The 26,038-nt window shown below is 36.0% G+C and overlaps 1 protein-coding gene across 5 annotated transcripts in view; it reads left to right on the top strand.

Annotated features, from left to right (window-relative positions):
- LPGAT1 (lysophosphatidylglycerol acyltransferase 1) overlaps nt 1-26,038 on the top strand; it is a 109,791-nt gene that overhangs the window by 78,064 nt on the left and 5,689 nt on the right. For all 5 annotated transcript variants that reach the window (XM_055319398.1, XM_055319397.1, XM_055319395.1 and 2 more), the window contains one exon: nt 3,455-3,581. In XM_055319398.1, the coding sequence (XP_055175373.1) occupies nt 3,455-3,581 (127 nt within the window). The remainder of the gene's footprint in view (nt 1-3,454; nt 3,582-26,038) is intronic.

Raw genomic sequence — 26,038 nt, forward strand, 5'->3', positions numbered from 1 at the left:
ATAGCAAAAAATTGGAAATAGAAGAGAGAACAGACAAGTAATTATCAAATATCCATCCAATGCAGTATAACACAGCCATTACAGATGATTTTTATACAGAGTTTTTCTGGCTTTGGAAGGAGCCTGTCCTCTATCATGTTAATGAAGTGGGAGGAACATACAACTCTTGTGAAACCATTGTGATCTCAAATATGTCAACAATAAGCAATGAAAAATGAGTGAAAGGAAAGATTCCAAATGTTAGCAGTGATTGCCTCTCGGACTTGTAACATTATGGGTGATCCCTTCATTTCTGAATAGTTTACTGATTTTTTTTTTAATAATGAGTATGTATAACTTTTATGGCCAGCAAACCATACCCAAAGATACAACTGTTTTGAAGATAGCCTGATGAACTGTGAAGGTTTGCAGAAGAATTTGTGCCAACAGTGTGAAGACTGTTTTATTTTTTTATTTTATTTTATTTAAATTTTTAAAGATTTTATTTATTTATTCATGAGAGACCCAGAGAGAGAGAGAGAGAGGCAGAGACACAGGCAGAGGGAGAAGCAGGCTCCATGCAGGGAGCCCGACGCGGAACTCGATCCCAGGTCTCCAGGATCACGCCCCAGGCCGAAGGCAGCACTAAATTGCTGAGCCACCCAGGATGCCCAAGACTGTTTTAATAAACAAGTTTATCCAAGACACTATGAAACCTAGTGATACATGATAAATTAAAAAACTAAAAGAAATACACTAGGCCTGTTTCCTAGTAATATTTTGCAATTTAAGAAAAATTTAGGGGTGCCTGGGTAGCTCAGTTGGTGAAACATCTGCCTTTGGCTGGAGTCATGGTCCCTAGGGCCTGGGATCTAGCCTCCCAGTGGGCTCCCTGCTCCCTGGGGAGTCTGCTTTTCCCTCTGCCCCTCCCTGTGCTTGTGCTCCTTCTCCCTCTCCCTCTCTCTCTCTTTCTCTCAAATAAATAAATCTTTAAAAAAAATAAGAAAATGCTCTTTAGAAAAAATAAAAATGGAAATGATTTGCCCTCAGAAATTTATGTTTTTAATGATGGTTAGGACCAGACATAGAGATAATGCCTATAAGACTGCACTGAGTTTTCATTTGTTTTTTTTTTTTTTTTTAAGCAGTTGCTTGGCAGTCAGCTCTCTTAATCTTTCATCGTCTATTAAAAAGACAAATTGAAAGAGTCTTTTAATAGAAAAGGAAAGTTCAGAATAGCTTCAGACAGACAGGGTGGCAATGTCAGCCAAGCCAAAGCTTGAAGGCAAAGGTCTTCCAAATAGGATTAGTTGCACTAATAAAGACTGCTGTTTTTTAAATAGTTTTGCCCAGTCAATAATACCCTGTGGGGATCCCTGGGTGGCGCAGCGGTTTGGCGCCTGCCTTTGGCCCAGGGCGCGATCCTGGAGACCCGGGATCGAATCCCACGTCGGGCTCCCGGTGCATGGAGCCTGCTTCTCCATCTGCCTGTGTCTCTGCCTCTCTCTCCTTCTCTCTCTGTGACTGTCATAAATAAAAAAAATAATAATAATAAAAAAATTTAAAAAAAAATAATACCCTGTGGTGTTCTAGATCACAAGGGTAGGGGCTATTGTCATACTGATCCCACAATCATGAAGAAAATGTTTTTTCTCTTGGAGAGAAACAATTTCTTTTTGTAATGAAAACCAAATAGCTTATTATTTATCTTACCTTGGTTAAAATTTTATTCTAGCTAAAATAGGAATAGGAAAAATTATAAGAAATTCTAGAAAGTTATATACTCCAAAACTAGTTTTACTTTTATTTTACCATTTTCTTCTGTGTTTTGATATTTTGTGTTTTATTTTCTCTAATGTTAATATTTACTTTTTAGTGTTTTGCTCCATATAAATAGAGAACATGTCTTCATGTCTGTTTTAATATATGATCCAAAAAATAATAATAATAATATATGATCCAAATACTGGGGCATCTAGGTGGCTCAGTTGGTTGGGCATCTGACTCTTGATCTCGGCTCAGGTCTTAATCTTATGGTCATGAGTTTGGGCCCCACACTGGGCTCCATACTGGGTATAGAGCCTACTTAAAAAAAATATATATATATATATAAAATATATATATATATGTATGTATTCCATATACATGTCAAAATTGTGTCTAATTAACCTTAAAAGGGTATTTTTTTGTTTATTGTATGATTTAATAGATATTAAACAGAATTCTGGTAATTTTTTCCAACCATTTTATTATAAAAATGAAAAGCATACATAAAAAGTTGAAAGAATTTTACAGTTAATATCCATTAGCTGGCCAACTAGATTCTGTAATTAACATTTTACTGTATTATTTGCTTTATTATGTCTTTTTCCATCCTTCTATCCATAAAATTAGACCATCTTGTTTATTTTTTAATGCACTCAAAGTAAGTTGCAGGCATCAGTATACTTTACTACTAAACATTTTAGCATGTACATCACTGATAGCTTGTTAAAATGTGTTTCTTTACTTAAACTCTGTTCCTTTAACAATAAGTTATTTAAACATTACTATTTTCTTAACCTATTTTTATGGTATTTTGTCCCCTTCAGAATATTGTTTAAATTTTTTCAAAGCTTAAAGTCACCTTTTAGTGATTTGATATACAAAAATAAAATATCATTGATTCTTAGTACACATTTGACTTATGTTTGAGAGTAAGTTTTATTTTTTTAGAGCTCTCTTAAATACCAAATAAAGGACAGACTATCACCCAAGTCCGGCTATCTGCATTCTCTGGGAGGATTCCCCTCTCACTTCTTGCTCAGCTTTGTACTCCATGCTGGGAATAAAAGCAGTGTGCCAAACAACCAAAGCAGACAGAACATTCCCACCCCCTCTCACTACAATGTTACCTGTTGTACCTACCAAAGAGTGGACAGTTTTACTGCTTTATTTGCATAGAACTCTTGCTAAAATGGGAGTTTTTAAAATTTGTGTTAAATAAGAACAGCAGCTGACAATCATGTGTCAATAAAATGCTTAATTTGGGGCCTATTCCAAGTATTTATTAATGTCTTCCAAGTATCACAAATCTTGGTATTTAGATTGTATTTGATGAAGAATGGATTTGTTTTATTTTGAGGTCTGTTTTTTTACTTTTGTGGTTTGATACCTTAGCTTCTGACTTTTCATAAGTCAGTTTTTATGAGTGATAAAATATAAATTAGACCTTGATAGTGCATCCTTATTGAATGCTTGAATGTGCATGTCCAGTAATTAATAGTGCTCTGTTATTTGTTCATTTGTTTGAGATTCAGCCATTTCATATAGGAAATGCTTGGTATCATCTTAAGTGTATATCATGTGAAACAGTAACACCAAAGTTCATCATATTTTCATAAAGCAAAAGATACATCAACATGCTTTATACTATATTATTTTAAATAATATAAAAATTGATCCAATTTTAAGTTGTTCTTTGCTTTGTCCTCAGAGAGCAAATCAAAAGGCCTCCAGTGGATAATAGATACAACTATAGCTTATCCCAAAGCTGAACCCATAGATATTCAAACCTGGATCCTTGGGTACAGGAAACCAACAGTCACACATGTACATTACAGGTAAGAATTTTGTGTTAGTACTCAGCATATATCCAACATAAAAGTACTATCTCAAGACAGTGTTTTAGTATTACATTTTTCATTATTAGTGAAAATAGTTGGCTCAATATCATTCTTAATGCTGACTTTTTAATATGAAAATATCATTTGAAGTATTTATTTTCACTGGGTGATAAAAGTCTCTAAAAATGCATTCTGGTGGCACTATGATTACTTGATTGCCTGAAACTCTGAGCAAAAGTAATTAGAGGCAAACATCAAGCATAAATGTATACTCATTTGGGCTAAGTAGATTTATGTTAATAGAAATGGGGATTTGGGGATCCCTGGGTGGCGCAGCGGTTTGGCGCCTGCCTTTGGCCCGGGGTGCGATCCTGGAGACCCGGGATTGAGTCCCACGTCGGGCTCCCGGTGCATGGAGCCTGCTTCTCCCTCTGCCTGTGTCTCTGCCTCTCTCTCTCTCTCTCTCTCTCTCTCTCTCTCTCTGTGACTATCATAAATAAATAAAAATTTAAAAAATATATATTTAAAAAAAAAAGAAATGGGGATTTGTTTTTAAATCACTACATCACATAAGACTTTTTTAAATGATTAAATTGGAAATTTAGCTAAAACTTGTACTTTACAATTTTTAATGTTTTAATATTTAACATTTTAACATGTCATTTGCATAAACAGCAAAAACATTTATTGAATATTCTGCACCAGCTTCTTGAGATTTTTTTAATGTAGATTGCTTTTTTGAAAGCTATTTGTATTAAAGCATGATGCTGATGAGGCCTGCATAGATTTGACCACTTTATAAGCCATTTATCTTTACTCTATTTTCTGGTCAAAGATCTCACCCATGGCAACCAAGTTACAAAGTGAGTAGTTGGTACCCCAGAAGATCACAATTGCCACAAAAGCCCTCATTCATTACAAGAGGAAAACTACTCAAATTACATACTCATTAAAAGTAAATAGGTACATGTTTTCATATGTATAAACCATCATAGTTTTACAAATAGAAGTACAAAGCTGGAATAATTTGAAACTAAAATTTTAAAACTTAAATGTTACAATTTGGGTTTTTGGTATGTAAGAGATGACCATAAAATTACAGTTGATTTTGCTGTGTGACTTAAATTGCCAAATTGTGAAGTTCATGTGTAAGATCAGAAAGCAATTCTTGGTGACCTTCCTGACTCCATTCCACGTATGTCGTCCTGAGCACTGTATATAATGCAGTGTGTTAGACCTTGAATTTCTCCAGGAAGTTTTATTTTCATATATATGAAACTTATCTAGCCTTCAGTAAATTATTAAATTGTAGTCTATAAATGAAACTCAATTCTGGTGCCCAAACCCAAATTACATGACTCTTATGTATATGTTTTGGACACATGTAGATTGTATGTGCATTGGATATATGTAGATCTTCCTAACACATCGTACCCTGAACTGAGGCAAGGAAGAAAACATTAATTATATAAGCACCCTATTATAGTTGACCCTGCTTTCTTTTTTAACCAATAAAAAGAAAATTTTAGTTTATAGATTAAAAAAATGAATGGAATCATAAGAGATCTAAGGAACTGAAGAAATATCCATTTTTCACAAAATTATTTTAATAAAAGTTTAATGTACTTGAATTCACTTGAAGCAGAGGTTCTTAACTTGGATGGACCTGAGAATTTTTTTTGCCTTCAAAATCAGATATTACTTTAATTTAAAACAATTTTTTTTATTGGAGCATAGTGGACACAGTGTTACGTTATCTTCAGGTGTACAACATAGTGATTCAGTTTCTCCATACATTATGCTCACCACAAGTATAGCTATTATCTAACTTCTGAGAATTTTTTAACTTAGTGTCTGTGCAAAGTGTTTTGTATGTCTGCAGTTTTCTGCAGAGTAGTTTCACAGCTTTCAATCTAGTCTCAAAATAGATTAAGGATTTTTTTTTTAATTTTTATTTACTTATGATAGTCACAGAGAGAGAGAGAGAGGCAGAGACACAGGCAGAGGGAGAAGCAGGCTCCATGCACCGGGAGCCCAATTGGGGATTCGATCCCGGGTCTCCAGGATTGCGCCCTAGGCCAAAGGCAGGCGCCAAACCGCTGTGCCACCCAGGGATCCCTAGATTAAGGATTTTAAAAATATTAAGGATTCCTAATTTAGAGATAAAAACCAAATAGTAGATAAAATGCAGAATGGTTAGCTTGATACGGAAAAATACTTCTATTGCTAAAATTGAAGCTTCTCAGAGATCTATTTGATTATGAAAACTTTATTATCAGACATATAAATAATAAGGAAAATTCTAAAATATTAGATTAGCAGAGATTAAATCATGATATAGAATCATATCCTAAAATATTATAGTAAACATTTTGCCCAGTTATTTGTTTATACATGCATATTCACACACACAAACATACACATCCTAGGAATCTTAGAACAGGTAGATAAACTGTTTACAGAAATTTAATAAAAAGAGTTTATTGTCTAACCAATGTTAGGAAAAGGGAAGGACTTTTGTTCAGATCGAAAAAGGAGGGGAAATTAAAGGGGCCAGAGAGAAAGAGATGTTTTGGCATTAGGATCCCTTTGAGGGTTTACAAGAAGCTCGTGAGAAAGGGATGTGGGCCGTGTCCGTGACAGCTCCCAGGGATGAATCTCTTATCACCCACAGGTTGACTAGGTTGCCTCCCATATTGTTTTAGTCCATCTGGATACGCTGGGAAATAGGGGAAAAAAGGATTGTATTTTGGTTTGGTTAGGGTTTTGAGGGCCTTCCCTCCACCTCTAGTTTTCTCAATTCCAAAATAAAATTTATTGCTTATCTTGGATTTTTCCTGGTAGGAATAACACCATTGAAATTAAAATAAATTTAAACAAACATGGTATTCCTTACCCATTTCTTTTCCTGTTCTCAGAGAGATTGGTTTTTGTTCAAACTCTCCAGTTGTTTGGTTATATTTTTAAAATTTTAAACAAGGATGATATGTTTTCAATTAGAATAAGAGATTTAAAATGCAACATTGAAAATCATATATACACAAATGTGAATAATATAAATAACTGAGGTTAAATCTCTTTCTCTTTCAATGTGGGGATGCTGACAAGAAAAACTAAACAGCTTTGACTGGTTAGAGCAGGGAATAGGTGCTCAGAGAGAAGGGAAAAAGTGCTTTTGCTTAATGTTGCCTTGCTTATCTTCATCCATAGGCAGATTTTTAAAAATAATTAATGAATGTATGTTTTTTCCTGCAATTAAGCATAATTTATCCAGGACCTTTCTATTTAGCCATATAGTACAAGCCAATTTTGTTTCATACTATGTAGAAAGTATTTTTCTTTTGAGCCCCACTGGCATTTTTTTTAAAGCACCCCCTCATTCTTAGAGAATTTAGTTTGAAATGATTACTTGGTGATTATGGTGTAGCTGGGCAAGTTGGTACTGTTGCTCTTTTTTTTTTTCTTCAGTATAATCTAGAGAAGTATACATGTGAAAGTCAAAAATTAATTATGCCTTCTGCTCAGTATTTATCAGATCCCACTTAGAATACTGCATGTATTTTAAATTCTCTATTTTAAAAGACATAAAACAGCTAGTAGAAGCTTATGAAAATACCTAATATATATATATATAAATCCTAGAACACTAGTACCACTTAAAAGACCATTTGAGATCAAATCAAAGCAAATTTGGAGATGATAATAATTAAATGATGCAATTCTAAGGGAAATTCCAAGTTGAAAATATAAATAGGTTAAGGAAAAATTTAAGTCTCTATGTATGAAGTACTTTGATCATATTTTAGGTAAATTTCATGGAGGGCAGTAACTGTCCTTTCCTGTGTGATGCATCTGTGCCTCTGGGTGGCTAAGAGTGCTCTTAGAACACTGTAACATTCTTGACCATTAGAATGTACTTAAACAATACAGTTGTCATCATTTAACATTATTTAACATTAATATGCAGTTGGGCCATTTTTATTTTTATAATACATTTCTTTTCTTGGAAATCATTGTCAAGGCTGCCAGCTAAATCCTACTACCTGTTCCGTACCTCATCAGAATACTGTGACAGATGTATGGAGATTTCTGAGCAAAAATGGCATTTCTGGGGGCATGTGACTCTTGATCTCGAGGTCATGAGTTCAAGCCCCACACTGGGTGTAGAGATGACTTAAATCAATAAAACTTTTTTTTTTTAAAGGCACTTTCCCCTATAGATAGAGTGATCCCAGTTATAATGTGTTAGAAAAACTAAAATGCTTTAAAAAATTTGGTCTTTATTTAAATAAGACTGTGGATTACCAGAATGTGCAGCAGAGTATTCTTCTAGATTTTAAGTTTCTGTATTGATGCTTAGGAATGCAATAGCTTATTTCAAATGTTCTGGAGTAAGCAATTTTTCCCCCCAATAGCCGTTCTCTGCATTGACCATTCAATTCTTACTTCTTGGGTTTATATGTTGATTTTTGGGATTTCTGAAAGAGATAAGCCCTAAATATATATGTTACTATATTGCTATAGAATACTTTTCTAAAATACCACAAAATGAGAGAGCAAACATTTGTGACATGGTTATATTACTAGATCATACCTTACAAATAGATAATGTTATTTGTCAAAAGTCAAACTTTTAAGGCAAATGTTTGGAGCTTATTCTTTGGAAAACTTGCAGTAAGTGGTAATTCGGTACCCAGCCGATTTTGCTAATTAAACTCAATGCATATGTAACTCCTCAGGCAGCCCATCTGAGGACCTTCCTGGCTAGAGGTTGCCCCAGCTTCAGTGAATGCATTATTTGAGCATCAAATGATACAATGATAAAAAAAAATTTTTTTTGAAAACCACAAAGCAACTTAAAAATAAAGTACTATTAGTAAGATATGTGAAGTGTGTGGATTATTGATAAATCCAGTGTTAGTAAATTAGCATTCCCCACAGATTAATCTTAAGCCATTTTTTCTTTTTTAGAAAGAAAGTTTTAAATTTTTATTTATTTATTTGACACAGAAAACACAAGCAGGGGAAGCAGCAGGCAGAGGGAAAGGGAGAAGCAGGCTTCCCACTGAGCAGGGAGCCCGATGTGGGGCTCAATCCCAGGACCCCGAGATCATGACCTGAGCGGAAGGCAGATGCTTAACTAACTGAGACACTCAGGTGCCCCAAGCCACCGAGATCATGACCTGAGCGGAAGGCAGATGCTTAACTAACTGAGACACTCAGGTGCCCCAAGCCACTTATTATTTTAAGAGAAAAGATGTCCTTTCTTACTCTTTATTTCCCAATATTATATATTGTTTAACTAGGAGAATATTTTTTATTAGGATGCATACAACCACATTATTGATCTTTTTTCAAAAATAGTGCTTGTTTTAAAAAAGGAACTAATAAGCCTTAATTATAAGAAATATTTGAGGGTACAACTTTTCCTCCCACTTTCCCTTTTATTATTGTCACACTGGAAGACAGCTTCTTCCTATTAAAGAAGTAATGGGCACAGCGTGCTGCTGTTAAGGGCTTAATAGGAAAATTAAACATGATTAGATTTTAACTACAGGAATAGAATGTTTATAAGGATAAAAGCAAAAGTAGGGCAGCCGGGTGGCTCAGCGGGTTAGCACCGCCTTCAGCCCACGGCCTGATCCTAAAGACCCAGGATCGAGTCCCACGTCAGGTTCCCTGCATGGAGCCTGCTTCTCCCTCTGCCTGTGTCTCTCCGTCTCTCATGAATAAATAAATAAAATCTTAAAAAAAAAAAAAAGCAATTGGTGTCCTTAATATAAATGTCTGTTTCACGCCAAATTAGGACAGTGAGTTTGAAAAATGGTCCTCTTGGGTGGAAGTAGCTTATATTTTTATTTTTTAAATCTTAAAAAAAAAAAAGATAAAACCTTGAGTGTAATAGCATAGATTGATTACAAAATACAGAGGTGCTACTTTCATGTCTTATTTGACTGGAGTTTTGGTGACTTTGGAGAAGGCATCTAACTAGGGACTTTGAGCAAGAACTTATTTTCAATTTCAGAGAAAGTTAATTCAGAAAAAGATTCTTTAGTTAAGTTGCCCTTATTTCCCCTCCTAATTCCATCCCTTCCTTTCTTCCATGGAAGCCACTAGTGTCATAACTTGGTGTGTAGCCTTCCTGTCCTAATATTTTTATTATATAGATATGTTTATAATATATAATATTGTCCTGTATGTCTTTTAAAATGTATGTAATCATAGGTGATTTATCATTTTACAACATATATTTTTCCACTCTGCATTATTTTCTAGATTTTTCATTTTTACGTTCATTCATTTTGAACTATTCACACTATTTAACTATTCTGTTCCCATGACCTGATTGTCACATTATCAATTCCTTCTCCTATTGTTGGATACCTGTTCTCTCATATTTTTGGTATTATAATAAACAATGTTACAATGAACATTTTTTATACTTATTTCACTAAGCATATGCTAGAGTTAAAGTAGGATATGTATGTGCCCAGCATGGGAGTGCTAGTCAAATAATTCTCAAAGTAGTCACATCAGATTACAATCTCATTAGCAATATATGAGATCACCTCTTCCAATATGTTTGTCAAAGTCATCACCTTTAATTTTTGCAAATGTGATACATTTGAAATATTATATCATTATTTAGGCCTCGCGTTTCATATTTATGAGATGAGTGTGATAATCCTGCAATCTGATAGTAAAATACACTACCATGAAACGTAAGATTGGGAGGAAGCTACTAGCATCTTTATCTAGGTATTCAATCACTGTTAGAAATCTTACTGGTTTACTCATTGCTGTCTGTCTTCCCCATCTAGAACATAACCTCCATGAGAGCAGATACTTTGTCTTGTTCACAATTCCCAGAGCAGTGCTGACATATAGTAGGAATACAGTATTTATGAATGTATGAAGGCTAAAGCTTATGCTGTCTAGACATGCACTAGCCACTAGACAGCCACTAGTCACATGTGGCTATTGAGCATCTAAAATGTGGCTAGTCTGATTTGAGATGTTTTGTAAATGTAAAATACACAGTGGATTTCAACAACTAGTAGGAAAAAGGAGTGTAATTTTTCTTGATGACATGTTGAAATGATAATATTTTGGATTTGGCAGGGATTAAAGGATTATATTTCTTTAATGTTGTTAGATGTCCTCCATTATATACTTTGTAAAATATTAAGTCCATTATATACTTTGTAAAATATTAAGTTTATTTTCAAAAATAAAAGAATGCAACTTTGGAAAATATTTCATAGAGGGTAAACATTTTTCCAGCCTGCTGACATAAAATTCCTGTACATTTCTTTTTAACATTAGTTCTTATGTATATTTTTAATGTAGCTGTAGCTATAATATGCATAAAAGTTATTTATATTCTACTTTATCCCATATGAACATTTTAATGAAATTATACCCATACTTCCTATACTAGGTATTAAGATTACAAATTTTATAAGTATTTTAAAATATTGTTACAGAGTCTTTACATTTTTAGTGGCTTTCCAAAATCCTACTTAGTGTATACATTTAATGAACCATTTTCTTATTAGCCATAGACTTGTCATGTTTTGACTTTTAATAACACCAAGCTGAATATATTAGTACTTACCTATAGTTCCCTCCACCCCATTTTTTAGATTCCTTTAAAATAGATATTTTTAACCTGTTATTTCTGATATTAGCTTGTAGAGTGTTATTAAAATGATATCTGAATAGGGAGAGTTATTGTCAAGAGATGAAGGAAAAACTTATTTATGAGAAAAATTACCAAAACTTAAAAACAATCTGATATTTTAGTAATTTTATGCATAAACCTCATATATTTGTGATTAATACATCATTTTGGTTCTCCTTTCTGTTTTTTTCCCCTTACTTTCTAAAACAACAAAATTAAAAAGTCACAAGTTTTTATGAGTTTTAGAGGCTATAATTGCAGAAGTAGTTTTTCCTCCAAAATTTTTATTATGAAAAATACCAAACCTATAAATTCAGCCCATGTACCTATCTTACTTTTATGTGAAATGTTGTTTTCCCTGTGCTATTTCCGAGATCCTACTGGATTATTCTGAAGCAAGTCTCAGCATATCATTTCATTTGTAAATATTTCATTACATATTCTCTGAAATACAATAATTCTTTTGTAAAGAAATTCCATATTACCATATTTTTAAAGCATCAATAACAGTTCATTAAGACCATCAAATATCTAGGTAGTTATCAAATTTTCTGAATTCTCTCATAAATTATTTTTTTAAAAGTTTGGATTCAGTTAGATTGCAATTGGTTAATATATCTCTTATATTTCTTTTTATTTACAGATTCCCCCCTCTTTTTTTTTTTTTTTAGGATACCAGATTATATGCCCTGTAGAATTTGCTATGATTTTGATTTTGCTTATTTTATCCTGTGTATTCCTCTGGCTACTCTATTTTCTATTAATTGGGAGGCAGATACTAAAACTTCATCAGATTGAAGTTTGAATTTGCTTGACTAGAAATACGTCATAAATGGTGATGTTTACTTCCATCAGGAGGCATATCATATCTGGTTGTCTGTCAGAAATAGTTTTTGAATGCTGTTTTTAGTTAAAAATCTCAAAACTGGGTGCCTGGGTGGCCCAATCAGTTAAGCATCTGCCTCTTGATCTCAGCTCAGGCCTTGATTTCAGGGTCCTGAGTTTCAAGTCCCCCATCAGGCTCTATGCTGAGTGAGGAGCCTACTTAAAAAATAAATAAGATAAATAAATTTCAAACAAATATATCCTATGCTTGAGGGAAAAATGATACTTCCTCATTCCATCCCTTTAATCCCAAACAATGATGTCAGGACTTTCAGTTCAGAACTGAGGCCTCTTCTGGCACATAACACATAATAAGGATCAGTTTCATCTGAAAACCCTCCTTGTGATCGTATAAGGAGGTCCATAGTCTTATTTTGTGAGCCATTAGAAAGCGTTTTTCCCCGTGGTCCAAACTGTAAAGGTTTGGAAATGTTCTAAACATTATTGAAAAATGAACCCTAAATCATCCACTGGGAAGACTGATAGTTGTTTTAGTCAAGGTTTCTTCAGAGAAATAGAACCGAGAGGATATATAGAGTGATATATAAGAGAAGATTCAATTTAGGAATTGGTTTTCATGATTATGGAGGCTGAGAAGTCTCATAATCTGTTGTTTGCAAGCTGAAGAACCAGGGAAGCCAGTGGTAAATTCAGTCTGAGTCCCAAAGTTTGCAAATGGGAGAGTAGGAGAGGATGACATCTATCCAGTCCTTATCTGAGTCTAAAAGCCCAAGAAGCAGGTACACTGATGTCCCTAAGTCAGGAGAAGATGGATATCTTAGCTCAAGCGGAGAGAGTAGATTCACCCTTCTCGTACTTTTTGTTCTGTTCAGACCCTCAGTGGATTGAATGGTGCCCGCCTGCATTGGTGGGGGCAGTCTTCTTAGTCTACTGATTCAAATGTTAGTGTCTTCTAGACATACCTAGAAATAATGTTTCCCAGCTATCTGAGCATTCCATAGCCCAGTCAAGTTGACAAATAAAGTTAACCATCCCAGTAGTCTACATAGATAATCCAAGAAACTGAATTGACCATCTATTTATAGCGTTCATCAATCTTTTTATTTAAATTGAGTTACTCAATATATTACTTGACATCATTAGTTTCAGATATAGAGTTCAATAATTCATTAGTGCATGTAACACCCAGTGCTTGATATAAAATCACTACAGAAAAATCAATGGTATCCCTTATCCTGGCGATAAATAGGAAATACAATCTTTAAAGAAAAATACTATTCTCAGAAGCAAGAAGACTATAAACTAGTCTTACTGTGACTATCTTACACAGTAAGATGTAACAAAAAGTGTGTAAGACTTTTATGAAGAAAAAATATAAAGCTTCATTGAACATAAAAGAACTGAATAGTTGGAGAGACCGTGCTTATAGAGGGGAAGACTCAAAATTACAGATGTCAGTTCTCCCGAATTAATCTATAAATTTAACATAATGGCAATTACATAATTGCAATCTAGGAGGGTTTTTCTCAAAACTTGATGAAATTGTTCTAAAATTCGAGAGAGTAAAGATAATTGCAAATATAGCAAAGACAGTTTGAAAATGAAAGAAACATCCTACCAAATGTCAAGGCTTACTGTAATTAAAACAGTGTAGTATGAGGGTAGGACCAGACCAATGGAAAGATTAGAAAATCCAGACTTGGGGACTTGTGTATGATTAAGTAAGTATTACATATCAGTGGAACAAAGACTATTCAGCAAATGAAGTGGTTTAGGACCATTGGTTCTATATAGCACAGTGATTCTCTGTTAACAGTGAATGCCTCTGGTGGGGAGGGACTTCTCACTATACTATTTGAGTTTGTTTTTTACAACGTGAATGTATTAATTTTTCGATTTAAAAAACTAATGGAAAAAAGAAATTGCCTGCAGAACTTAGAATTTTGGTCTAATCAATAATTGCAACAAAAGCATTTTCATCAGGTAGTTTTAAGAATGTAATAAATTCACATTTAAAATAACATTGGGGGGCAGCCCCGGTGGCCCAGCAGTTTAGCGCCGCCTTCAGCCCAGGATGTGATCCTGGAGACCCGAGATCAAGTCCCACGTTGGGCTCCCTGCATGGAGCCTGCTTCTCCGCCTGTGTCTCTGCCTCTGTGTCTCTGCCTCTCTCTCTCTCTGTGTCTGTCATGAATAAATAAAATCTCTAAAAAATAAAATACCATTCGGGGCACCTGGGTAGCTCAGTATATTAAGCGTCTGCCTTTACCTCAGATCACCATCCCAGGGTCCTGGGAATCGAGCCCCACGTCTGGCTCTCTGCTCAGCCGGAGAGCTTGCTTTTCCCTTTCCCTCAGTGGTCTCTCTCTCTCGCTCTTGCTCTGTCTCAAATAAATAAAAATCTTTAAAAAATAAAAATAAAATAAATATCATTTAATAGGCACTACATAGATTTTACCCCTTTGTGTCCAGCATATTGAAATTCTAGTCTAGATTTTCATATTCTAGTGCTTTATCCATAATTAAAAGTGAACTTTAAGGGGCTTAAATGTCTATAATACTTTTTTGGTGTAAAAGTTGGAATAAAGGAGAATAAAATTAATATAGTGAAAATCAGTTATTTAACTTAATGGCGACCAATTTTTAGGTCACCTTTTCCTCGGAACTGTGAATAACTCTACAGTAGTTCACCCTTGAGTGACACACACATTTAGACACTAATGATGCATGCTTAGAGGTTTACCACCCTCCACCCCAGCCCCAAAATTACCCACCTGGGAGGGAGGTACTAAGCTTGCCTCTGGAGCTAAAAGTGGCTTTCTTTTTTTCCTAGCAGAAGAAAACAATGTCCTATCTTTAGTTTTTCTTATGCTAGGGCTTTTCTCTATCCCTGCTTAGAATTATTGCTCACTTCACCCCTATTTTTGCTGTTTCTGGTAATTCTCTTCTTTCTGTCTCCTTTTCTTATCATCTCTTGTTTTCTGCTGCTTTGCCTCCATATCGTAGCTTTTCCCTGGAAAAGGCTGGACATTTTAGTCAGAGGTCACTATTTGGAGCTTCTAGTTGGAAAATGGAAAGCTACACATTAAGTTTAATCTTCAGGTTTTTAGTTATGCTTGGCTGTTTTTTTTTTTTTTAATTTTTTATGCTTGGCTGTTTTTATTAATGCTCACCACCCACAAGTTCTTTCTTTTTTTTTTTTTTTTTTGCACCAGCAGTTTTTTCCTCCCCTTTCCTTTAAGAAAAGAAAACGTTTTAGTTTGTCACCATTCAGGATGCTGGAGGCATTGAATTACTGTTCTTAATTGAAGTTTGACTGAGTTTGTGGGTTGAATTCTGTGTTTCTGTAATGAAGTTGAGATTTGAAAGAGGTGAACCATCATTTCAAGTGAGATAAACTTCATCTTTTACTTAGAAGACAGACTTCATTTCTTTTCTTTTAAGATGTCATTTTTTATTTGTTTTAGAAAGATATATATATAGAGAGAGAGAAAGCGCGCGTGAGCAGGAAGAGGAGCAAAGGGAGTGCAGAGCCTGATGCAGGCCTCGATCTCAGGACCCTGAGATCATGACCTTAGCCGAAATCGAGAGTCAGCTGCCCAACTGACTGAGCCACACAGGCACCCCGACGTAACATCATTTCCTTCCAAATATTTATAGAAAGTTAAACATGCAAGAAATTTTGTACTTGTTAACATATGTTAACATAGTCGAGAACGAAGACCACAACCTAATTTGCTAAGTTGTTTTCGGTATATGAATCTGGATATAATGTGATATGGAGAACTGTGACAAGCTTTGGAAATGAAGCACTCTCTCCCCACCTCCTGGCCCCGTGGGTTTCACCATGTCCTTTGCACTTTCATGTCTCTTCAAGGTTAATCACAATGACTGCCATTGATACTCAAAAACTTTTTGTTTTCTAACTTAATGTTGTTGGAAATATGTCCCCCCAAATAAAAAATTCTTAGCTCTTAATTTTGAAATGAATAACTGTCACTGACTACTATCACTATCTTTTAGTTACTTGCAGTTGTTGAATTGAATCTGAGAAGTGGCAGGGCTAGCTAGGTCTTTTTGTCTGACCTTTCATTTAATACAGGATCTCATACACACAGACACACACACACACACGCACACACACACACACACAATGACAGATTGCTTAAATATAGACTTCTCCAGGAGCCTGTTTTTAGCCTCTTTTGTCTGTGGAGGTGTGAGTTCATAGTAGGAGAGTAAACAGAAACAGCTCCCGAAGAGACATACCTCTAGTTCCCCGGCCTTCTCCCAAGTTCCAGATCCTCATTTTACTTCCTTTCCTCCACTGGGATCGCCTGTTGCTTCTGCAAGCCTAGTATTTCTAAAACTGAACTCATTTTTCTTCACACAAACTTGTCTCTCCTGGCTGTCCAGTTGGGGTTTATGTTAACATCATTCTGCACTCACCCAGAATGAACATTTTGGAGTTCCTTTGACTCTTTCACCTTTTAGTTTAATTCTCTCTCTCAAATTCAGCTACCAGTTCCTATGAAGGAAACCTCTGTAGTGTTTGTTTCTACCCCTTTGTTGTTGTTGTTGTTGTTGTTTTTTAATCTAAATGCCACAGCCTAGCTCACACTTCATTACCTTTTACCTGGAATATATTTGCTTATTAAATATTCCCTTTATTAATATTGGTTCTATCTTCAGTCGTTGTTTATTTTACTGCTGTATTCCTCTTCCTAAAGCATGATACCTTCTTTTTTTCTTTTTCCATAGTTTATAGATTAGATAATAGTATTATATCAGTGTTAATTTGAAATTACCTGATTTTGATCCTTCCACCGTGGTTACGTTAGAGACTGTCTTTGTATTTAGAAAATACACATGGAAGGACTTAGGGAACACTCTCTGTAACTTCCTCTCAAAAGTCGAAAAATCATATATACACACATATATATGCATATAGGGAGAAAAAATGGTAACATAAAGCAAATATGGAGAATATTGATATTTGGGGAATTTGGGTGAAGCATATATGTGAATGTGAATTCTCTATACTATTTTTACAACTTTTCTTTGAACGTGAAATTATCTTAAAAAGTTTTCAAAAGTCATTAGGCATATAGGGAGAATTCTGTGTGTCTTCCTCTCAGTTTTGCTGGGAACCTTAAACTGCCCCCCAAAATAATCTTAACAAAAAATTTCTAAAAGTCGTTAGACTCAGGGAAAGTGTAATAGTGATTCTCTTAAGTAAATATCATAGTGTATTTTGCTTGACAATTTACTTCCTTCAGCAAGCATTTATTTGTTAAATATCTTATTGTGTCTCAATATAGAACACTAATAAAGATGTAATAAATAAGTTTGAGATCTGAACAATGCCCCCTCGTTGTTTATACCCTCGTGTGACATGTGGATTTACTACAATTTTGACGATCACAAGGAGCAGGAGCTGGGCTCAAGGGATAGGGGCCCCAGGCTGAACTTTCCCAGCTGTGCAAGGAAGCGGTGGCCAAGGTGCTGCCTGCCTTCTCCCTTTGTCCATCAGTGTTCAAGGCACTCAGAATTCTCTACGACCCTGGGTTTGCTGCCTCAGATCCTTGGTTTGTCCCTGGGTTGAAGTAGGTAAAAGCTTATATCTGAGTTGCTGAGATCTATTTTCAGATAACTAAGTGGGCTTCTTTTTTTCCTTCTTAAGCCTTGCTAGTGGATTGGGGGAAGCTATAAATATTACATTTCATTATGTTGAGGATGAAGCCTTGAGCAGCTTACCTCAAGACGGTGGCTCAGAGCAAGACTTCTGGGACTTGAATGCTGGGAGATATTCCGATATGTTAAATTTGACAGTATCTGTTCTTGTCCATAAATCTGTTTTTGGAGGCAAGTAGTTTCTGCATTTCTGAGTTATTCTTATCACACTAACCCTGGTGGTGTCACTTAACTATTCCCATGGTACTGATGGCTGTCTACAGATGGCACCTCCTAAGTTTTACACCAGCAGATTACTTTCATTTTAGTTCCGCTTAGCAAACTTGAGTTCCCATGAAGGATTAAGCACTGATATACCCACTGGGTATGTAATGATGAGGACAGCACAGCCCGATAGAGGGAATAGACACGTGAGAAAATGAATAGAACATTAACTAGTAAGCGTAGCTCCAAAGGACAGAGTTGGCTTGAGAAGGGAAATATTAACTGTAGAAGAGGAGGAGGAAACTGAAAGGAGAAGGGGTAAGAGACCCAAATCCTGATCTTCCATAGCAACAAGTCAATGAATACATATGAAACCGGATAATCCAGAAATAGTAGTAGTAGGTTGTTTGTAAGCAATATGGAGGTAAATAGCAAAAGAAAATGGAAGGAGTTGTATCTGGAAAACAGGTGTCTAGGAGGGAAAATACAGGGTCATTACTCTTCATTGTGAACCTTGTAGTACTCTGACTCTTGAAAACTAGATGCAATGTGTTACTTTATTTAAAAAGATTTTTAAATCCTACTTCCTCTTTTAGGCCAACGCAAGTGATACCATTTCCATGTATCCTGTGCTATAAGTAGGCACACACACCCCTTCCTTTAAGCTTAACACAGAAGTTCTTTAAACTCCTTACGCAACATTTACCATATCTAGTTTTAGAGGATGTGTTTACTGTTCTTTTTCCCTCTGCTACATCATTAGGATTTTGAAAGCAGGAACTGTCCATCTCAAAATTTTCCTGCTTCCTTATTAAGTCCTTTACTTGTAGTTGGCATAACTCACTTTGAGGGTTTAGCCATGTTGTTTGTTAGCTCCCATTTTGGATTCTTGGTAACATGAAAATTCAAATGTTCTAACTCAGATATATAGAGGTGCCAGCTGCTAAGCATTATTTATATCTTTTTTTTTGCAAGTGTAATTTATCTAGTGCTCTTAAATCTGATTCAATGAATTTTGGTAGAATACTCTGTATTCAAGAGTACATTCTGGATTACTGATAATTAGAGTTTTTGTTTCTTGAAAATTAGAAGCTGGTTTCTCATTTGGATAGTTACTGGTATTGGGAAGATTTATTTCTTTTATTTATTTGTTTACTTCTTTATATCCCATAAGAATACCTTTTATTTGATTCCAAGAGGACTAGTATTGAGTGCATTTGATACTTTGCCATATCAGGGGATTAGTTGTTTTAATATTTTAATTCCATGGTGATCAAACAGAGTAATAAAAGTAGATTGCTCTTGAGGGAGCATTCGGTCTGCCGCCCTGGCCATTTCCTAAGGCAAGAGAGTGTCCAGGCTCTTCTAGGCAGATGGTAGGGAAGGCTTTCTGTTAAAACACAGCCCCATTCCCACACTCACCGCCATTTAAAGCAATATATTCCTCACCAACCTTACCGTGTTCTTTCAGGATTTCAGATGGTAAACCCAACTTTCTCTTTTTAATTCAGCCATATTTTTAGTCACTTTTCTCCTTATAAAGATGTTTTAAATACTATTTTAAGATATTCTCTAGCCCTGTGGCTCCTGCTAAGTTATCCTTAGGTTGATTAGGCCTGATTTTATGTATATAGAAATAGTATATTTTTATAAGTCAAAAAGTAATGCAATTAATTTCCCAAACCATTTGGCTACTATTCAGTGTAGTAGAAGGGAGTAGTTTAAAGAGTGCTACCTATATTGCAAAACTGTGTTAAGATAGTATGAAATTATCTGAAAGTAAAAAGTAATTTGTAATGCCATCCACTTAAAAATAAAATCCATTTTTTAAAAAGATTTTATTTATTCATGAGAGACATACAGAGAGAGGCAGAGACACAGGCAGAGGGAGAAGCAAGCTCCATGCAGGAAGCCCAATTCAGAACTCGATCCCGGGATTCCAGGATCATGCGCTGAGCTGAAGGCAGAAACTCAACTGCTGAGCCACCCAGGCATCCCTAAAATCCAATTTTTTAATTTAAGTTTTTAGTTTTAAAAAAATTCTTCTAGTATCAGGATGAAGTTTAACAGACTTTCCTAAAAACCTCAACTCTTTAAGGATATCTAATTTGGAGGAAACAAAAAGAAAGAAACGATTATATTTCCTGAAGAGTTAAGTTCCCTGGGTGGCTCTGGGCACACCTCTCTTGTGCTGGCTACGGATCATGAGGCCTTCTCCTGCCTGGAGTCTGCCCTGTCACACAGTGCAGGGCTCAGTCAGTGGTTTGAAGTCGTGACTCCCCCTCTGAGTCTGTTTCTTTCTGGGATTCCTGTCTTTCCAGCTGCTATGGTTATCCTAATCTCTGTCCTCTCGTTTGTTCTTCAACCAGTAAGACTACATATTCTCATGTAAATTTTAGGTGTCCCTGGGTGGTGCTAATTAGAAATTATTCTCAGGTAAAAAGCTGGAAAAAATGGAAGACTCTCCCAGTGCCATTCCTGTCTTCCCAGTGTTGACATTCCTCTGGTGTTGACCTGTCTCTAGTCCCTCCCCAGTGCATTCCACTAATTCCTTTTTGTGTTTTGTCCTGAATTTGTAACTGTTAACCTGTGAACTACTCTGAGCTTATGAAAAGCAGAACTCACCACTTATTTTAATGGATATTATAAGTCACAGGGAGAGTTACAACTAAATCTCAAATTTTAATGGGTAAAGAATAGATTTTGCCCTCGAGTATGCCCCTGTTCACTCTTCTGGCCTTTTAAAGTAGTACGGCATTGTGCCAAAGTGACCGTAAACATAGGCACTGAAGTCATGTGATGGTACTTAGTTAAAGGACGTTTATCTGGGGGCACTTGGGTGGCTCAGTCGGTAAAGCATCTGACTCTTGATCTCGGCTGAGGTCTTAATGGTAGGGTAGCAGGGTCAGGAGTTCAAGCCCCACATTGGGCTCCATGCTGGGTGTGGAACCTACCTAAAACTTTTTTATTAATTAAAAAAAATTTTTTAAAGGATGTTTATCTGTATAATTCAGAATGTTTCTATTAAGATAAATATTGAGGGATCCCAGGGTGGCGCAGTGGTTTGGCACCTGCCTTTGGCCCAGGGCGCGATCCTGGGGACTCGGGATCGAGTCCCACGTCAGGCTCCCGGTGCATGGAGCCTGCTTCTCCCTCCGCCTGTGTCTCTGCCTCTCTCTCTCTCTGTATGACTATCGTAAATAAATAAAAAAAAAAATTAAAAAAAAAATATTGAAATGAAAACACAAGATCTCTGTATACTTAAAGAGAACTCATGGATGGATCCCCAAGAATATGTCCCCAAATTTGCATATCCCAATTGTGAAATACTGCTAGCTATCTTCTAAAGCAGAGCCTCTCTGACTATGATACTCTCCAGTTTAAAAATCTTTCCATGAGGGTGCCTGAGAGGCTCGGTTGGGTGTCTGTCTCTAGATTTCGGCTCAGGTCGTGATCCCAGGGTCTGCGATGGAGCCAGCCCCACGTGAGCTCTGCACTCAGCAGGGCGTCTGCTTGAGATTCTCTCTCCCTCTCACTATACCCCCTACACGTGCTCACTCTCTCTTTTTCTCTCTTTCAACATAAATAAATCTTAAAAAATAAATCTTTCCATGAGAGACATTCTCATAAATTGCTAGTGGGAATGTAAATTGGTATAATCTTTATAAAGACAATTTGGCAACATTTTTCAGGATTACTAATGCATTCAATCTTGATTTAGCAATATCATTTTTGGGATTTTATCCTGTAGATACACACATAAGAATGGACATTTGCATAATGTTATTCATCACTACACGTTTAGAATAACAAAAGATAAGAAACTGTCCATCATTAGGGAATAAGAGGAATTTCATGTTTAGTGTATATTAAGACATTACAATGAAATTAGGAAATTTTAACAGAATGAAAAGGAAAATATAATCTATAAAAATTTATGGGATATAACATAATCTGTATTTAGAGGAAAATTTGTACCCTTAAAAAGCTTCTGTGAGAAAAGAAAAAAACTGAAAATCGGTGATCTAAATGTCTACCTCAAGAATTTAGGGGAAAAATGCAAATTAAATACAAAGATAGTAAAATGCAGAGAATTATAAAGGATAATTTTTTAATGGAAATCGAAATTGCCAATATCAGGAATGTAAAGGGGGACATTACTACAGTTTCTCTAGTCATTAAAAAAACAGTAAAAGACATTAAGTATAAGTCTTCCAGAGCATAGAAAAGAGGAGATACTTCTGAGCTTGTTTTATGAGACCAGCAAAATCTGAACCAAGGATATTGTAAGAAAGGAAAATTTACAGGCAAATCTCTTACATGATAATCAATGCCAGACTAACCCAGCAATATATAAAAAACACATCAGATTATATACTGAGAATATATATTCCAGGTATGAAAGTTTGGTTTAACATTCAAAATCAGTCAATTGAATTCATCACATTAACAGAATAAAGAAAGAAATTACATAAGCATTGATGGGGAAAAATCAATAAAGTGTTAACTCCCACTCATGATAACAAAGAAAACACTTAGCAAACTAGGAATAGAAGGGGATTTTTTAAATCATATTGATGGTATCTACCAAAAAATCTACAGTAGATATCAGACTTAATGGTGAATTATTGAATGTTTCTCCCTGAAAGATGAGAAATGAGAGACAAGGGAGGTCGTTACTACCACTTCTATTCAGTATTATCTGGATCAGGCAATGTGTCAAGAAAAAAGGAGTGAACTGTAAATATAGAAAAGGTAAAAACAAAATCGTCATTATTTGTGTTAATTCACCTTCTACCTGTAGATTAAGGTTAGAGGATTGCTTGGCGGACATGGACATGCCGTCTTCACAATACTAATGTAATGGCTATTTCATACAAGTAGGTACCTGAAGAGACTTCTCAGACAAGGGAAAAGGCTAGGAAAAGCTACTTCAAAAAAATAAATAAATAACTCATCTCCCTTTGAAACCCACTTTAAGTGAGATGGTGGCTTGAGACAGGGAGTTTGGCCTTTTGCAGCCAAGGACAAAGATGTAAAGATGAAGAGATGTGAGCTTAGTGTTGTGTGGTGAACACTGAGAATATTTTTCCATAGAAATGTGTTTGCCTAATGGCTAAATTCTGTAGGATTCCATGTCCACTACAGGTGAAATAGTCTGTGGAAACAGCCTTAGGAGCTTGTGTATCCTATGTAATTTTCCCCTGTAGGGATCTGCATCATTCTTAGTTAAAATGGGGAGAGAAAAAAGAAGAGACAATAAAATTCTTGGAATATTATTTCTAATTTGAGGGTTCTTTATAATTCAGAGTAGAAAGTTACACTTTGAAGGAATGGAAAGACAAACTTGTTTAAATAGCCCAGGGCCTCCTCATTTGAAATTTTATCTCCATGTCTCTGCTCCTCTTACTATATCAATATTGATAATAAGAGTCTTGAGAATCTCTGTCAGGAGTTCACCTTTGTAATACTTGGTAACAACATTTATCTATTTATATGACTGGTCTTGAGGCTGACTTCATTGTTGCCTCACTGGTATAGAAATACACACACACCATCTGTATAGAATAGAATACTGTATGAAAATAGTCATGGATTGTCAAACCCTTACAACAGCTTCAGGTCCAGTCTAGTCACTACAGCTGTTGCTGAACCCAGAAAACTTGAAAGCACAACAATACTTGCCATGAGCGATCTGGCATTTAACAACTGCCACCGTCACTACTGATGCCAAGTCAGGCCACTACCTTCTGCCCAGTAGTATACATATAGAATGACTTTATAAGGTAAATAATATTATTAACCCATTTTACAGATGAGGGAACTAAGTTTAAGTTGTACAGAGGATAAAACCATTTTCCCCTGGTCACATGTTGGCAAGTGCTCTAGAGCCAGAATTCAACACCAGGCAGTCTGTCCCAGAGTCTGTACTCTTTTAATCACTATGCCACACTACCTTCTGGGATTATTTTAATTGTGCCTAAAAAGCAAAGACTGTGGATCCACATATTAAAAAACAACAACAACAAAACTACCCCAAACCAAAATTCTACTGCTTGTGGAAGGGAATTTCAACCGTGAAGTCCCACTCTCACTTTAGTGAGGCATATGAGAACATGAGAGAGTGCAGAGGTAAAATTTTTAGTTTGAAAGAGATCTTTCGGTTACTTAGGAGGATAGGCATTAAAAGGGCTAAGAAATACTAGCTGATGAGATGATTTTATGTAGTGTAAGCATTTCAAGTATTTCTTTAAAAGTCGTGATGTCCCTTAAATTCCTCTTTTTGTTGTTAGCTCTTTCAAAGCAAAAGAAAACCTAATTCTGGTAGGGGATTTTATGGTAGCAAGCTGAAACTTAAAGTTTCTGGACTTTAGGATCTCCTACCCCATTAAAATATTTAATAAACCAAAACTCTTCTCTATTACTGCTTTAGAGCAATGTAGTACTTTATTTAGGGGAATAGAAAGGTGACTAGCATTAAGAAAGCTATTTTCTGTGTAAATAAAACTCTATTTTGCTTACCTTTCATCCTTTTCCAATTTTTGAAAGCAGAATTTGTAATCAAAACTGTGCTTTCCTGGGGCTCCTGGGTGGCTTAGTGTTTGAGCGTCTGCCTTCAGCTCAACGCATGATCCCAAAGTGCCAGGATCGAGTCCTCATCTAGCTCCCCACAGGAAGCCTGCTTCTCCCTCTGCCTCTCTCTGTGTGTCTCTCATGAATAAATAAATAAAATCTTTAAAAAACAAAACTGTGCTTTCCTGAAGTCGATTTTTAATAGATTTTTTTTCATATCATACTTTTCCTTCATTTCCTCTCTTCTTTTCCTATCTACAGATACTTAAATTGGGATGCTAAAATACACCAAATCTGGTATTTAAGTGTTTAAATAACAAAAGGATCTGATTATAATGCAATTCGTAAATAATGTTCCTTCTGATTGTTTTTGTATGCAAATGACCACGTTACATGAGTCATTTAAGAAGCCTTTGAAGAAGTCTGAGCATGGGCATTCTGGTAATTTGGAATGCTTTGTGCTCCTTGACTTAACTTGAAATAACACAGGCCCCTTTGTAGAAAGGCAAGCAGTAGACACTGGTCAAAGATAGAAAATCATCTTAGACTTTTCAGAAATAACAGGATAGCTTCTTAGAGAAAATGGTAGCTCGGATTCATATCAACTTTCATGCCCTTCCAAAACTCTAGTAGAATGACACTGAAGAGTTTCTTTGAGGTGTTAACCCATGAGGATGAGGAAAAGCAGTAGGAAAGGCAATAGTAGCAAAAGTCAGGAAATTAGAAAACAGAACAGTCAATAACCCAATAGAACCCTAAGCCAGGAATCAACCTGACTTATGCCACAGAACTGAAAAATTGGCAGGATCAGAGCCCGTGGACATGAGGTTAAAAGGGTTGCTGCCTTTGGGGGTTCTGGTTGAAATCTGCTGAAGAACTCCACTCTCCAAAACCCCTCCCCTCCATCCCACAGCTGGGGGATTATTCATTCCTTGCTGTGGCAGGAACTGGAGGCTTCTTCTGGAGGGGTATCTACAGGCTCTCTAGACTCAAGGGTACCTATCACAGCTGAGGCAGAGGTCCCATAATGAAAACACAGAATGGCTAAGTGATGTCAGGGCACCCAGTGCTGAGACACTCCTCCTCCCCCACCTCAGCCCTGATGTCTCACTCTGCTACCAGAAAGCCAAAAGGGAGGCCTTCATTCTCTAGGCAGGAAATCAGAGGATCTTCCTCTGGAGAAATGGCAAGTTCAGGAGGAAAGACCCAACTTCAATGGCCCAACCAGATAATCCTCCATGAAGTTCCCAGTCAACAAACTGCACTCACGGGCTGAGAGCCTTCAGTCAGCTGTTTAATCCCACATCTATACATGTGGGTGAACAACAAAGACTCACCAGATAACTTGTCATCTGATGGGCCTCTACTGTGAAAGAGACTAAAACAAACATAAGAAACTGACTTGGAGTAATGATTCAAGGAGTAATGATTCAAGGAAAGCCCAGCTGCCAAA

This window comes from Nyctereutes procyonoides, unplaced genomic scaffold (assembly GCF_905146905.1).
Source record: "Nyctereutes procyonoides isolate TBG_1078 unplaced genomic scaffold, NYPRO_anot_genome, whole genome shotgun sequence".
In the NCBI taxonomy this organism is placed as follows: domain Eukaryota; kingdom Metazoa; phylum Chordata; class Mammalia; order Carnivora; family Canidae; genus Nyctereutes; species Nyctereutes procyonoides.